The sequence below is a fragment of the Hemiscyllium ocellatum genome, chromosome 3, assembly GCF_020745735.1.
Source record: "Hemiscyllium ocellatum isolate sHemOce1 chromosome 3, sHemOce1.pat.X.cur, whole genome shotgun sequence".
NCBI classification, from domain to species: Eukaryota; Metazoa; Chordata; class Chondrichthyes; order Orectolobiformes; family Hemiscylliidae; genus Hemiscyllium; species Hemiscyllium ocellatum.
In genome coordinates this window covers 103,108,623-103,123,875 of record NC_083403.1, presented here as the reverse complement: position 1 = coordinate 103,123,875, position 15,253 = coordinate 103,108,623, and the positions used below count along the sequence as shown (strand labels likewise).

The 15,253-nt window shown below is 40.6% G+C and overlaps 1 protein-coding gene across 1 annotated transcript in view; it reads left to right on the top strand.

Moving 5' to 3' along the window:
- The window catches only part of gnpat (glyceronephosphate O-acyltransferase), a 60,823-nt gene that overhangs the window by 37,375 nt on the left and 8,195 nt on the right, over nucleotides 1-15,253 (top strand). Inside the window, exons 11-12 of the mRNA XM_060852351.1 lie at nucleotides 11,642-11,721; nucleotides 12,189-12,329. Coding sequence (XP_060708334.1) covers nucleotides 11,642-11,721; nucleotides 12,189-12,329 — 221 coding nt within the window. The remainder of the gene's footprint in view (nucleotides 1-11,641; nucleotides 11,722-12,188; nucleotides 12,330-15,253) is intronic.

Here is a 15,253-nt window from a genome sequence, read left to right as displayed (position 1 = left end):
AGTGAGGGGAGTATATTCCATAATTATTCTGTGCCAACTTGAAAGTCCATGAGGGCCCTCAGCCACCCAGTTTACCAAAGTGTTTTCCTTTCATAGAAAGAGACAATGGAAAATAATCTCTTCCCTGTCGTAATTTCAGGTGTCCTTTATCCAATAAATGTGTCTCCTATAGGAGAGCTATATCGATCCTTTCTTTCTTGAGATTTGATAATATTCTCCTCCTTTTGATTGGTGAATTATTCCCCATGACATTCCAGGTGCTTCATTTAATTGACCGATCATCCATAATCACCGGGCAAATCCGAAACCCCCCGGGAGAAGAAACCCTATCCAAAACATCCCAAGCATAGAGCATATAAAATTCACAAAAATAAAAGCTCTTTAGTACCTTCAGATCAATATAATAAAAAACTATTTCTAAATTTAAAAAAAAGTATATAAACTGAGATCTTCCCCCTTATTCCCAGGGGGCATCACTTCCTTTCCAAAAAACCCATCATATCCTCTCCCAACCAGTGCCCCACCCTTGACCCAGGCACCCCATGGTAGGATAAAGAAAATTCAACTATACTACCGAACTAGAACTAACAGTGAGTACCCTATCCTTATCCCCCCCCCACCCACACCAACACCTGGATATATTTGGTAATGTTAATACCATATATGAACATATATGACTATAAAATTACAGTCTCGGCAAATAATAATTAAATATAGTATTACAAAATAACAGGGGAAAACAACCCCGCTCCCAAGGACAAAGATAAAATAGGATAAGATAGCCACCTTCCCCCCATCTACATTAACTAGACCCCTGGTCTATGTGTATAAAAAAGGGGAAAGAAAATCGCTAAGTAAAGAATGAATAAATAAACCCTTCTTCCCACCCCCCCGGCGATAATATTAAACAGTAAGGTAATGAAAGGAAAAAAGAGAAAGGTAAACTGGGGTGGGGGTAGGGCAAAGCAGCATCAATTAACTCTTCTAATTTATCTAAGAGAGTCCAAAAGTTCCCTGGTCTTCTCCGGTGATCCGAAGTTATACATGGACCCTTCATGGCTGAAGCGTAGTATAGCTGGGAAGTGCAAGGAGTATTGAATGTTTAAATTCCTTAAACACTTTTTCGCTTCATCAAACACCTTCTTCTTTCAGACCAGAGCTAGGGAAAAGTCCTGAAATAACATACTCTTGGATCCTTTATAAGTCATGACTTGGGGATCTTTCCCAAGATTTCTGGAGGCTTTCAAGAGCATCTGCCTCCCCTTATAGCTCTGCAGCCGGAACAGGGCCGGGCGGGGGCGCTGGTTCGAGCCGGGCCCAGGCCCGTGTATTGCAACCCGGTAGGCCCATTCCACCCTTGCCTGGCCTGATCCAGCCTCCGGATTTAAAAGCCTTCTTTCCGTTCGGAAAGGACCAGCAAACAACTATTTTTTTGACGACCTCGATTCTCGAGGTCGTCAATGTGACTCTCTAAGGTCCAGACTTGCTGCTCGAGAGTCCAGATCCAATCCACGGCCGCTTCTGCAATGGCCTCGGAGGTCGCAGCCTTTAGCTCCGCCCCTCCAACTCGGGTCTCAATTTCTTCAGTGTCTCGGCCATGCTTTTGTAGCGTGGCCGGGAGTGAATTCCATCAACTTCGGGACTCTTCAATGCATCGAGTTTGGAGATTATTTCCGCGAGGCTCACCACCGTAGGTAAGTCCCCCGAGCGGCTGCAGGCGCCTCTGCTGCAGCTCAGGAGGGTGGGGGAGGCGCTCCTGCCTGCTGAGAGCTGCGGGCTCCTTTCCACCTAGTCATTTTTACTGGAGATTGAACTGTTTAAATTTAGTACTAAACCACTAATTACATTAAGTAAAACTATTTTAAATGATTTGGTGAGTGTGGTGGAAGTGGGTGGCTCACTTTGCTTAGGTCTTGGGAGGAGCACTATAGACTCAGACTTGCTGAGTCGCCGCCATCTTGGATCTCCATGAGTTCACCAGTTTTAACATTGGCAGTGAACTTTGTTGGCACGTTAGTTGAAATAACTCCACAGAGATCAGTATCCCGTCATTAAGCCACCCTTTATTTACGTGTGAAGAGTCCTTGACACTGATCCAGGTCCCTCAGTGCCAGCTCTCAGAATGAACAGAACCTCTGACACTCTTGTTTACATCTGTCAGCCAGTGCTCCTTGATTGGGGCTATTAATCTGGCCCAAACAGGGAACTCATTCTATGAGGTCCATCTGGTTGACCTCGTTACAGTCACTACAGCCGTTCCCTATCAGTCAAGGACATTGGCCAGTTCTTTTTTTCTGTAGCTCTTCCTGGGGTGTTTTAGCACCAGGGCATGTTCTTCTAACTCTGTCTCTGAGATAGGCGATGTGCAATGCACTGTAGTTCACCTCTTGTACCTGGAGCGTCTTGGAAGAAATTCACTCCCCTCTTCGGGTGGCAATGGTGTCAAAGCCATGACATCCACCATGTCCATCTGAGATTCTGAGGAATCTTCAATGTGTGATGAAGAGGGAGAACCCATGGGTTTCAGTCAGAAAGGCAGTTGAGGAGCTGGGCTCATTGTGTTCCCGCACTGTTTGAGAGTTTGCAGCTTTCATGTGGTATACCTGCTTGTTCAGGACCATAACATCTATCTGAACTTTAAATGGACCTGACCTTGCATTGGCCATGCCTGGCTTAGTGAAGTCTTTCATCCATCATTGGCATTCCTGATGCTGTTTCACCCTCACCCCCTCAGGTCTGGGAGGATCAGATTTTACCTGGTGTGGAGTCTTCTCCCCATTAGCAACTCTGCTGGAGCTATCCCTGTAGTTACGTGAGGAACATAGAACATAGAAAAATACAGCGCAGTACAGGCCCTTTGGCCCTCGATGTTGCGCCGATCCAAGCCCACCTAACCTACACTAGCCCACTATCCTCCATATGTCTGTCCAATGCCTGTTTAAATGCCCATAAAGAGGGAGAGTCCACCACTGCTACTGGCAGTGATCCAATAATCAAATAGGAACTGGGACAGTTTGGTATCAAATGAAGCTGTAGGCTGTTTCTTTAATTCTGCCTTCAATGTTTGGACTGGTCTTTTTGCCAGACCATTGGACAATGCATAGTATCGAGCTGTCCTTATATGACAAATACAATTTAACTTTAGAAAGTGTCCAAATTCCCTACTGGTAAACAGTGTCTTGTTATCTGTGACCGACATTTCTGGGGGTCTGTGTATTGTAAATGAAGTAGTTTTTCTACTGTTGTCCCTTTGTTTGACGAATGAACTCAATGCACCTCCAGCCATTTTGAATTGCCAAATAAAACCAATGGCATCTCAGAGTTAGAGGAGACTTAGGGACAGAATATTCCTTAACTAAGTCCATACATTCTTGAAAGATTTTAGTCCCTTGGGAAATGGGCTTCTAATAAGTGAACAAGTTGCGGGTCCACAAGTAGTCAGAAGAATTACTCGCTGCTTTTCATCTGCCCCAGTGTAATTTGAGTGGAAAAAAAGTAACATATTCTTTCCACATACTGGACCCAGTCTTTTACGGCAAGATCAAATGAGTGAAGCTTCCCAAATAATGGCATGATGCCAGAAATGCTTACTCTGACTCAAAGATGACTGTTGCGAGCAAATTTCTTCAAAAGAGTGCTTTTCTCTCATCACCACTGAATAACCCCTTGGAGGCCAGTATCCCTTCACCAAGTCATCCTTTATTTACATGCGAGTCCTTGACTCTGAGTCAGCTCTCAGAGTGAGAAAGCAGAACCTCTGACACTCCTGTTTTTTTTTGCATTCCACTTTTTATTTTATTCAACAATACAGTTTACAAACACAAACTTAACATTAACTAGGCAAAAATGAGGACTACAGGTGCTGGAGATTAGAGTCGAGAGTGTAATGCTGGAAAAGCACAGCAGGTCAGGCAGCATCCGAGGAGCAGGCAAGGGAGAGGAGCAGCAAAGCCAGACTCAAAAACCCACCAGTTTTCAGGGAAATGAGGACAAATCCCAACACTCCTGTTTATATCTGTCAGCCAGTGCTCCCTGATTAGATCAGATTAATAGCTCCAATGAGATCCACCTGTTTTACCAATGACTACATTGGGCTTGATTTGTGCTTTCAAAGTAGTTACTGATTGTTCAGCTCCAGTCAGCCCCTTACTATCCAATTCTTATCCATGTCCACAGAATCATATAGTACAGAGAAGGTGCTTTGGCCCATCTAGTCTGCAGTCCCAAAAGATTATTCTATATCTACACTAGTCCCCCTTTTTCGCACTTGGTCCATTGACTTGAATATTATGACATTTCAAGTGCTCATCCAAGTATGGATTAAAAGATTTGAGTTTCCCCACCCAACTACTCTCCCAACCAGAGGATTCTAGATTCCCACCACCCTCCACTTCAGCTGAATTTCAGTGACATTGAGCAGCATAGATGTGAGGGCACAGGCTGATTAGTCTAAGCAAGCACCATGCTGTCAAGGAGGATATAAAAACCTGTGAAGCAGGCACAGAAGTACATCATTCAGTCCCTTGAGCCTGCTGTGTCGTTCAATAGATTTCTAACCCCTCACAATCCACTCCACCCCATTACTCTTGTCTCTGTTACTCTCAGTTTCTCTTTTACTCTCGTCTGTGTTGCTCTCTCTCTCTCGTTTACTCTTTTGTCTCTCTGTTTATCTCTCTCAATATTACTCTTGTCTCTTAGTGATAGTATGAGAAAAGCTAATGAAATTAGAGGTGGATAAATCCTCTGGCGCAAATGGCTTGAATCCTACGATTCTAAAAGAGGTAATAGCTGAGATAGCAGATACATTGGTTGTAATTTTCCAAAAATCCTTTGATGCTGGAGAAATAACAGAGAAATGGAAGCCTGTTAAGTTGATAAGCCTATTCAAAAAGGGAAGGAGGCAAAAAGCAGGTAATTATAGGCCAATTAGCCTAACATTTAATGTTGGAAAATGTGTTGGAATGAATTACTAAGGAACTAATAGCAAAACATTGGAAAATCATAACCTAATCTAGCAGAATCAACATGGCTTTGTGAAAAGGGAAATCATGCCTGACTCATTTAGTTTTTCAAGGAAGTCTTAACCAGAGTGATAGAGTGAAAGCGGGGACAACAAGTGTCATAGAGTCATGGAGTTATAGAGATGTACAGCATGGAAACAGACTCTTTGGTCCAAACCGTCCATGCCGACCAGATATCCCAACCCAATCTAGTCCCACCTGCCAGCACCTGGCCCATACCCCTCCAAACCCTTCCTATTCATATACCCATCCAAATGCCTTTTAAATGTTGCAATTGAACCAGCCTCCACCACTTCCTTTGGCACGTAGCACCCTCTGCATGAAAATGTTGCCCCTTTGGTCTCTTTTATATCTTTCCCCTCTCACCCTAAACTTATGCCCTCTAGTTCTGGACTCCTCCACCCCAGGGAAAAGACTTTGTCTGTTTATCCTATCCATGCCCCCCATGATTTTATAAACCTCTGTAAGGTCACCCCTCAGCCTCCGATGCTCCAGGGAAAACAGCTCCAACCTGTTCAGCCTCTCCCTGTAGCTCAGATCCTCCAATCCTGGCAACATCCTTGTAAATCTTTTCTGAACCCTTTCAAGTTTCACAACATCTTTTCTGATAGGAAGGAGACCAGAATTGCACACAATATTCCAACAGTGGCCTAACCAATGACCTCCAAAAATGCATTACCTCACTCTTCCAGATAGAATTTCATTTGTCATTTTTCTGTCTACCTGACCAGTCTATTAATATCTATGATGGTCTAACTATTCCTTCCTCACTGTTAACCACGTGACCAATGCTTGTGTTATCTAAAGACACTCTAATCGTACCCTCTGCAGTTGTATCGAAAGAATTAGATTAGTACATTGGTGAGACAGGATCTTTGATCAGAAATCAAGATGTAGAATCAGTTTGGGTGGAGCTAGAAATCAATTAAAGGCAGCAAGCATTTGAAAAAGTTGCTTATATGTCAGAAAAGCAATGGTGGGAATATGTAATATGGTGTAAATCAGAACAGCGTGATACAGTAATAGTGGAGGACTTCAATCTACATATAGACTGGGTAATTCTAATAATGTAGAGGTCAACATGCTGGAATCTATTCAAGATGGATTTTTAACAATAGTAGGTTGATGAACCAACCAAAGTATGGGACATTTTAGATTTAGTGTTGTGCTAATGGGCCAGTGTACAGAATTTCACATCAAGTTTGGAAGTGGTGTAGTTCACTTAGTCCTGAAACTAAGAACTTCAATTTAAACAAACAAAACCACAAACATGTGAGGGACAAGTGGCTATGATAGATTGAGAAACAACATTAAAGGGTCTGATAGTAATCAGGAAATAGCATTTTAAAAATTAATATATGATATGCAACAAAGTGTACATTTTACTTGAAACAAAAATACCTATCTTGAAAGGTGATCCATCCATAGCTAACAAGATGGTTAGAATTGTATTCGATCAGAGGAAGAGGCTTATTCAGTTTTTTAAAAATTAAGCCGAAGAATGGGAACATTTTAGAATTTAACAAGGGTAGACCAAGAAACTGATGAAAGAGAAAGCAGAATATGGAAGTAAACTACTGAGAAACATAAATCTGGAATGTTAGAGTTTTGATAGTTCTGTGAAAAGGGGATTAGGAAAGGCAAACAAGGGCCTATTATGGGCAGAGAGCAGAGAATTTAATATGCATAATTAGCAAATGACAGAAACTAAATAATTACTCCTTCATAGAGAAGGGCAGAGAAAATTCTCAGAAAATTCCCTAGAGTCAAGGGATGACTGAGAATGAGGGACTGAAAGAAAGTTGTATTTGTTAAAAGGAATTAGAGTCATAGAGATGTACAGCATGGAAACAGACCCATCGGTCCAACCCATCCATGCCGACCAGATATCCCAACCCAATCTAGTCCCACCTGCCAGCACCCAGCCCATTGGAGGAATTAGTAGAATTGAAACTAGATAGATCCCAATGTGATAATCTACATTCCAGAATGTTGAAAATATGACTAAAAATAGTGGTTGCACTGATTTTAAAATTATTTAAATTCTGGGATGGTTCTATAGATTTTAAGATAGCAAGTGTAAAAACCCTGCTATTTAAGAAGGAGAGGGAATGAAAATGGGAAACTATAGATTGTTATCCTGACATCAGCAATGAAGAATATGTTGGAATCTATTTTAAAGGATGGATAATTAGACAATTATGGTAAGATTAAGCAGATTAGCATGGATTTATAAAAGGGAAATCATGTTTGACAAACCTTTTGAGTTTTTTGAAGATGTAATAGATGAGAGGGAACCAATGGATCCAGTATATATAGGTTTCTGAAAGGCTTTCAGTCAGTTCCTTCACAGGAATTATAGGAGATGATATTGTGGAGTAGTATACTGGGAGAGGTTGAGAATTGGTTATAAGATGGAAAGCACAGATGTGGAAGAAACCAGTCATTCTCAGGTTGCCAGGTTGTGACTTAATGGAGTACCGCAAGGATCTGTATTAGGGTTCTCAGTTATTTACAATCTATAACAATGATTTAGATATGGCGAACAAATTATATATCCAAGTTTACTGATGACACAGAACTAAATGGAAATGAGGGTTGTGGGGATGATGCAAAGAAGCTTCAAGAAGATTTAGACATGCCCCTGCAAAAACGCCATCCCATATTCCCAATTCCTTCGTCTCCGCCGCATCTGCTCCCAGGAGGACCAATTCCAACACCGCACAGCCCAGATGGCCTCCTTCTTCAAGGACCGCAGATTCCCCCCAGACGTGATCGACGATGCCCTCCACCGCATCTCCTCCACTTCCCGCTCCTCCGCCCTTGAGCCCCGCTCCTCCAACCGCCACCAAGACAGAACCCCACTGGTTCTCACCTACCACCCCACCAACCTGCGCATACAACGTATTATCCGCCGCCATTTCCGCCACCTCCAAACGGACCCCACCACCAAGGATATATTTCCCTCCCCTCCCCTATCAGCGTTCCGCAAGGACCACTCCCTTCGTGACTCCCTTGTCAGATCCACACCCCCCACCAACCCAACCTCCACCCCCGGCACCTTCCCCTGCAACCGCAGGAAATGTAAAACTTGCGCCCACACCTCCACACTCACTTCCCTCCAAGGCCCCAAGGGATCCTTCCATATCCGCCACAAGTTCACCTGTACCTCCACACACATCATCTATTGCATCCGCTGCACCCGATGTGGCCTCCTCTATATTGGTGAGACAGGCCGCTTACTTGCGGAACGCCTCAGAGAACACCTCTGGGCCGCCCGAACCAACCAACCCAATCACCCCGTGGCTCAACACTTTAACTCCCCCTCCCACTCCACCGAGGACATGCAGGTCCTTGGACTCCTCCACCGGCAGAACACAACTACACGACGGCTGGAGGAGGAGCGCCTCATCTTCCGCCTGGGAACCCTCCAACCACAAGGTATGAATTCAGATTTCTCCAGCTTCCTCATTTCCCCTCCCCCCACCTTGTCTCAGTCGGTTCCCTCAACTCAGCACCGCCCTCCTAACCTGCAATCCTCTTCCTGACCTCTCCGCCCCCACCCCACTCCGGCCTATCACCCTCACCTTGACCTCCTTCCACCTATCCCACCTCCATCGCCCCTCCCCCTAGTCCCTCCTCCCTACCTTTTATCTCAGCCTGCTTGGCTCTCTCTCTTATTCCTGATGAAGGGCTTATGCTCGAAACGTCGAACTCTCTATTCCTGAGATGCTGCCTAACCTGCTGTGCTTTGACCAGCAACACATTTGCAGCATGCTAAATAAGTTGGCAAGAATGTGGCAAATAGAATACGATGTGGAAAGCAATGAAGTTATTTGTTTTGGTAGACAAAACTGAAATGCAGAGTACTTATTTAGAGAGATTGGGCAGTATTGCTGTGCAAAGAGACTTGGATGTCCTTGTTCGTAACTCTTTGAAAGCTACATGCATGTGCCATAAGCAATTAGAAAGGAAGATTGCAGTTGTCCTTTATTACAACATGATTTAATTACAGGTGTAAGAAAAGTCTTGCTGCAATTGTTTTGAACCTTGGCAAGATTGGAACTGGAGCATTGAGTGCAGGGAATGCTGGGGAAACTCAACAAGTCTGGCAACATTTGTGGAGAGAGTAGCTCTGCTTCTCCTCCACAGATGTTGTCCAAGTTGCTGAGTTTCTCCAGCATTTTTTATGCTTGATTCAGATTTCCAGTAACTGCAATCATTGTGTTATTTAATGCGTAAGGTTTTTTAATCCTTGCATGTGGAATGATATACTGGTTTTAGAGGAAGTATAACAGATTGATTCTGGGATGGTGGTGCTGTCTAAAGAGGAAAGATTTGAGGAGTCTAGTCTAGTATCCTTTAGAGTTTTGATGAATGATAGATAATTTTGTGGAAGTATATAAAATTTTTATAGTACTTGCCAGAGTAAATACAGGGAGCCAAGTCCTCTTGCTGAGATGTCAAAATGAGGGAACACTGTCTTAGAGTAAGAGGTGTGCCCTTTAGGACTGAGTTGAGGATTTTTTGTTGCTCAGAGAATGGTGAATCTAGAATTCTCCAGAGTGCTGCAGACGCTCTGTCTTTGAGTATATTTGACACTGAAATCAAATTGATTTCTAGTTTTTAAAGCTGTTAAAGGATATGGGGATCGTATGGGAGAATTACATTGAGGTAAAGAATTAGCCATGATCCAGTTGAATGGCTGAGCAGGTTGAAATACCTAATGACCTACTGCTTCTATTTCTTAGTGGTCCTATAAAGTACATACCTGGCAGGGTGATTTGCCTCTATTTTTGTTTTTCATCTCAACTTATTGGTCTAATTGATATTCTAATATGTCATCCCTCCTCATAGTTGTGATTAGTTCATTTCACCAATATTGGAAGCCCCTTTTTAAAAAAAAACCTCAGTTGCCTAAAAGCTATATGATCAGAGAAGTAGACCTAGCATTCCTGTCTTTCTTTAATTTATGTTTTACCAGTAGTGGTGATACCATACTCCCTGATCTTCTGCTTTATTCTCTAGATTCTGTATTGAGATATATACCATAAAGTACTGTCAATGTAGTATAAAGTACTACAATGTATCATAACGTATATTCCAAAGCGTGTTTTTTATCTCCATAGCATAATTAAACTTTGCTTGCATCAGCTCAGCTGCTGCTGAGGTCTTCCTTTATTTCTTTCTTACCCTTCAGTTCTCTTTATAAATGTTTCTACTCCTCTACCTTGCCACCAAGAGCTTGCCACCACCTAATCAACAACATTTAAGGAAGGGCTGTGCATTCTGACCTTACCAGGGACACCATATCTCAAGAATAAATAAATTAAATAAAACCTTGCCTTATTGATTATTGGTCCTAGTATCTACTTATATGATTTGGTGTCAAATTTTGTGTGATAACACTCGTATGAAGGAATATTTTTCTATGTTACAGGCATAATATCAGTACAAGTTGCTGTATGCTGCTGGCCCATGTTTTGCCTCTGAATTGTAAAGAGAGCCTTAAACTTGAATTCAGATGTTTCTTGAGAGCAGTGTTACTTGAGAAATATGAAATTACATGTTTCTTTTGAGTTGTGATTCAGTTGTTTTGAACAAATAAAAATCTATTGATCCTGTAATTTAAATCAGCTGATATTCACCTGGTCATTTGCCAATGAGTATTGAAAATGACAAGAAACAATTATTGCAATTGAATTCCTTACTGAGGATAGTAACGTTTTCTATTTGGCAGAATCTGTAGCCCAGTCACCTATTTAAAAAGTTCACATGGGGAGACAATGGTGTAATGTTCATGTCTCAAAATTCAGAGGTTCAGGCTCATGCTCTGGGGACATGGGTTCAAATCCCACCATAGAAGCTGGTGGAAGTTAAACTCAATTAATGTATGTCTCACTGGTCTTAGTGACGATGAATAATTATCATAGGGTTTTTTTTAAAAACAACAACCAATCTAATTCATTAAATCTGCCATTCTTATCCTGTCAGCTCCAGACCTACATCATTGTGATTGACTCTTAGCTGCCTGCCGAAATTGCCTAGCAAATCAAAGTCAATGAGGGTTGACCAACAATTGTTGGTCTTGCTCATAATATTCACATGCCATGAAAGAATTTAAAAAGTGCCATTCTTAACAAAGAGCATTATGCAAGAGTTGCAAGAAATAAGTAGACACTGTATGGGTGCTTCCTCTTGGGAACATTGGGAATGTGATTGTGAAAAGAGCCTATTGGCCTATCTGCTGCTCCTCTCCTCCACTCCCAACCTCCTGCAGCTCTAGTGTGCTTTCCGATGTGTGTTTCCACAAGACATATAGGCCAGGGACTTCCAAGATGCAGTACAAAATGTGGCAAGAGTGTAAAGTGTGTACTGTATATTATGTGATTAAAATAACTAATACATTTAAAATTCCTTTCTGCATAAAATTAATCTAAGATAGATCATGTCTAGCTTCAGATTTCTGATAAAGGTTTCAAGTGTTCTGATGGAGAGTCACTGGACTTAAAATGTTAATTCTGCTTTCTTCCCACAGATGCTGCTAGACATGCTAAGTTTCTTGAGCAATTTATGTTTTTGCTTTTGAAGGTTATAAGTAATACTGTTTGTTTTTTCAGAGGATGTCTACAGCTGCTTCAGCTACCTGCATCAAGTATTGTCTGACGAGTTTATTTTTTTGCCAGGAGATCTCGTCAAGGTAATGTGAAATGCAGTGTAAGATACATAAATACATGCCAATAATAACTTTGTATCTGGCACTTTGCTTCCTAATACATTTCCCACACATTCTTGCACCAAGAGAGAGGTCAGAAATAGATGGTGTCAATTTTCATAATGTGCTCCAATGGAATGCTGAGATGTATTGTTACTAAGGTTGCAATACACTTCATAAAGTCACTTATAATAACTATTAAGGCCATGCAGTGAAAATATATTGTTTGTTGAATTATGGAGCACAATAAATACTCTTTCAAAGCACCTCGAATATTACAAAGTATTTGTAAAACCAACAATACTCGAAATGCTAAAAAAGTAACTAAGAAATTGCCAAATTTGTAAATCTCTAAAATGGCCTGTCCTCTTGTTATGATCAGTTTTGATCCAGATTCTATCTCATGTTTTTCATGTTATATTTAGTACTGTGACTGTTTTCTTTCACTACAGGACTTTGATGAAGGGCTGTACTTGGTCACGAAGAGTGGTGCCATTCAGGGCTCCCACACAGACCTCTACATTTCTGAGAAGGGCAGTGATACCATTTCCTTTTTATCAGAAATGTTCAGACCTTTTCTGGAAGGTTATCAGGTAAGTCAATGGATTTTCTGCTGAAATATTTAATCAGCTTTTGTTTTTTGTTCGTACTTTTAGAATTTTCCTTTAGTTATGCTGCTAATAATTTAATTGTTTTAGAATTCCTTTACATTTCTGTGTTTACATTTAAATGTCTATTGTAAAGCAGTTCCATTCCAAATCTGGTCAGGTTGCACTAGTTTCCCTTTATCCTTTGAACAGTTATAAGATAGTCAGCGGGTTAGATAAGATGGACAGTGAGAGACACCTTGGATGGTGATGGCGAGCACGAGGGACATAGCTTTAAATTGAAGGGTGATAGATATAGGATAGATAGCAGAGGTAGTTTCTTAACTTAAAGAGTAGTAAGGGCATGGAACGCCGTCTTGCAACAATAGTAGACTCGCCAACTTTAAGGGCATTTAAATGGTCATTGGATAAACATGGATAAAAATACTGTGGGTTAGATGGGCTTCAGATTGGTTCCACAGGTTGGTGCAACATCAAGGGTATGTACTGCACTGTAACTTTCTATGTTTTTGGGTATTATGCAATAATTGCGTAAGTGCTTTGCTGTTCAGTTACAACTTGTAGTGTCCTTCTTCTAATATTTAGAGATTAGCATTAAGAAAAACAAGCCAAGCAGAGTTTTTTCACTGAAAGAATTGCAGTGAGTAACCAGGGAAAACTTTTCTCGTTCATGACATTTAAAGTAAATGTTCAAACATAAGGAAAGAAAGACTTGAACTTTTGCAGCATCTTTCACAACTTGAGGAACCCACCAAAGTGCTGAATAATTCAGTAAACATCTTTTGAAATTCATTCACAATTGTTGTTTGGAAATGTGGCAGCGGAGTTTGCACAAAATCAAGCTGACACAACCAGTACTGTAACAATGAGCAGATAATTTGACAAAGTGATGTTAACTGATGAATAAAAATTAACCAGGATACTGACTGAGTCACAACTTTATCATGTAAGAGTAGAAGTTAATACAGTGTGGCAATCACATTTGCACTGAGGTAAGTTCACGTGAGTCCATTGTTTATAAACTGGGCTTTTCCAATATATAACATAAATTAGGAGGTTTTATAGTGAGTCATGTTCTGCATGTTAGGTCTTATTTAAAAAGATATTGAGTAAAGAAGTAAAAAGAGAATATGTCATGTAAATTAATAATTAGGACAACAGGCAATTATTAAAACATTCGTAAAGATAGATTAGCATTCATCCAATTTGTGTTTAAACAAGTCTGTTCCAATCAATAATCTGGAATTAAGACATCACGAACTCTTAAGTTTAACAGCTTTTATGGCCTTAATAGTCAAATGGATATGTCAGCGGGATTACATCACATTGTTCTTGCATATTTATAGTAGCAATTCACCTGAAATTATATCAAAAAAAGAAGTGCCTAGCCATAAGCCTTAAGCTTGTTGATCTGACAAATGACACATGGTTATATAAAATAATTGAACTTCAAGCTAAGAGAAAGAAAATATTCCAGTGCTGAAATCTGAAAACAAAAGCAGAAAGTGCAATCTGGCAGCATCTGGAGATAGAAAAAGAAGCAAAGTTTATGTCTTTAATACTCAAGAATTACTTTTCTATGTATGCGTCTTTGCAAAATATGTGAATGCTCATGTTCGCAAGTAATGTTTATCCAATATGTGCCTCGATATGGATTTTTTCGATTGGAAGATGTTGACATCGCTGCTTAAGCCAGGATTTATTACTCATTCCTAATGCCTTTTGAGAAGTTGGTGGTGAGATGTCTTCTTGAACTGCAGCAGTCTTTGGGGTGTTTTGAAAATAACTTGCAGGAAGTTTAATAATTTGAGTTGTCTTCAGTCATTGTCATCTATTTTTCAATGTAAGACCTCCAAGATTAAATGTTTCATGTCTCCACTTCTCCAGATCAGTGCTTTTGTTTCACAAATAAACCTGCTTTGATAGCAAATCTCTTTAATGTATAGACTTGCTTGGAGAGTTGCTCAGTCTCTGTATGCTGCACATCAAATAGTTTTAATTTTCACAATTGGCCTCAGTCACATGATAATTAGTCTTTGATCTATTTATGTGTATCTCCTCAGCTTGAATTTTGTCCAATTTTTCACACTGTATGCAGTTTATTTCTATAGCTGTTAAATATTATTTGTCCTGTTCCTTCAGCTCACAGCACTCGCTGCCCCAAATAGAACTTAATAATTGGTACTGAGAAGTCACTTGTCTGATTAATTAAACACTCACAAAAGCAACCGCAAATCATCTTTTTGATACGAGCCTGTCTTTGCCATTATTTTTATTTCTGTAACAGAGTTCTATGTTAGTCTTATTATTTAGGCAAGGTTACAGAATCACAGAACTGTTAAAGCACAGAAGGAGGCCATTTGGTCTGACATGTCTTTGCAAATTCTCCAAAGGGACAACTCATTTAATGCAAATCCAAATCTCTATTTGTCCATAACCATGTACATTCTGTTTTTTCCAACCTTCTTCTCTCTTGACTGCTACAATTGACCAAACTAGCACTACACACTCTGGTAGTAATCTGCGTTCCAGATTTTAACCACTCAGTGTTTCTCCTCATGTCACCATTGCTGTTTTACCAATTAAAGCATACTTAAATCTGTGTGCTTTTGTTCTTGCTCCTTCCACCAATGAGAACAGTTTTGCTGTACCCACTCTCTTCCAGCCATTTTTGATTTTGAATAATTCTAATAAATCTGTTTTTAGTCTTCTATTATTGTCAACAGCAAAATTTGGTCTCTGTTAGTTTGTTTCAAGAAGTAGTTGTTTCTGACACTGCTCATTATGTACCTCTAATTACCCCGATGGTGTGCTGCTTTCTTGTATTGATGGAGGTGTTGGTCATTCTCACATACTACTTGTACATCCTGCTCACCTTCTGAGTATTTAAAATAAATCCCTAATGGTAA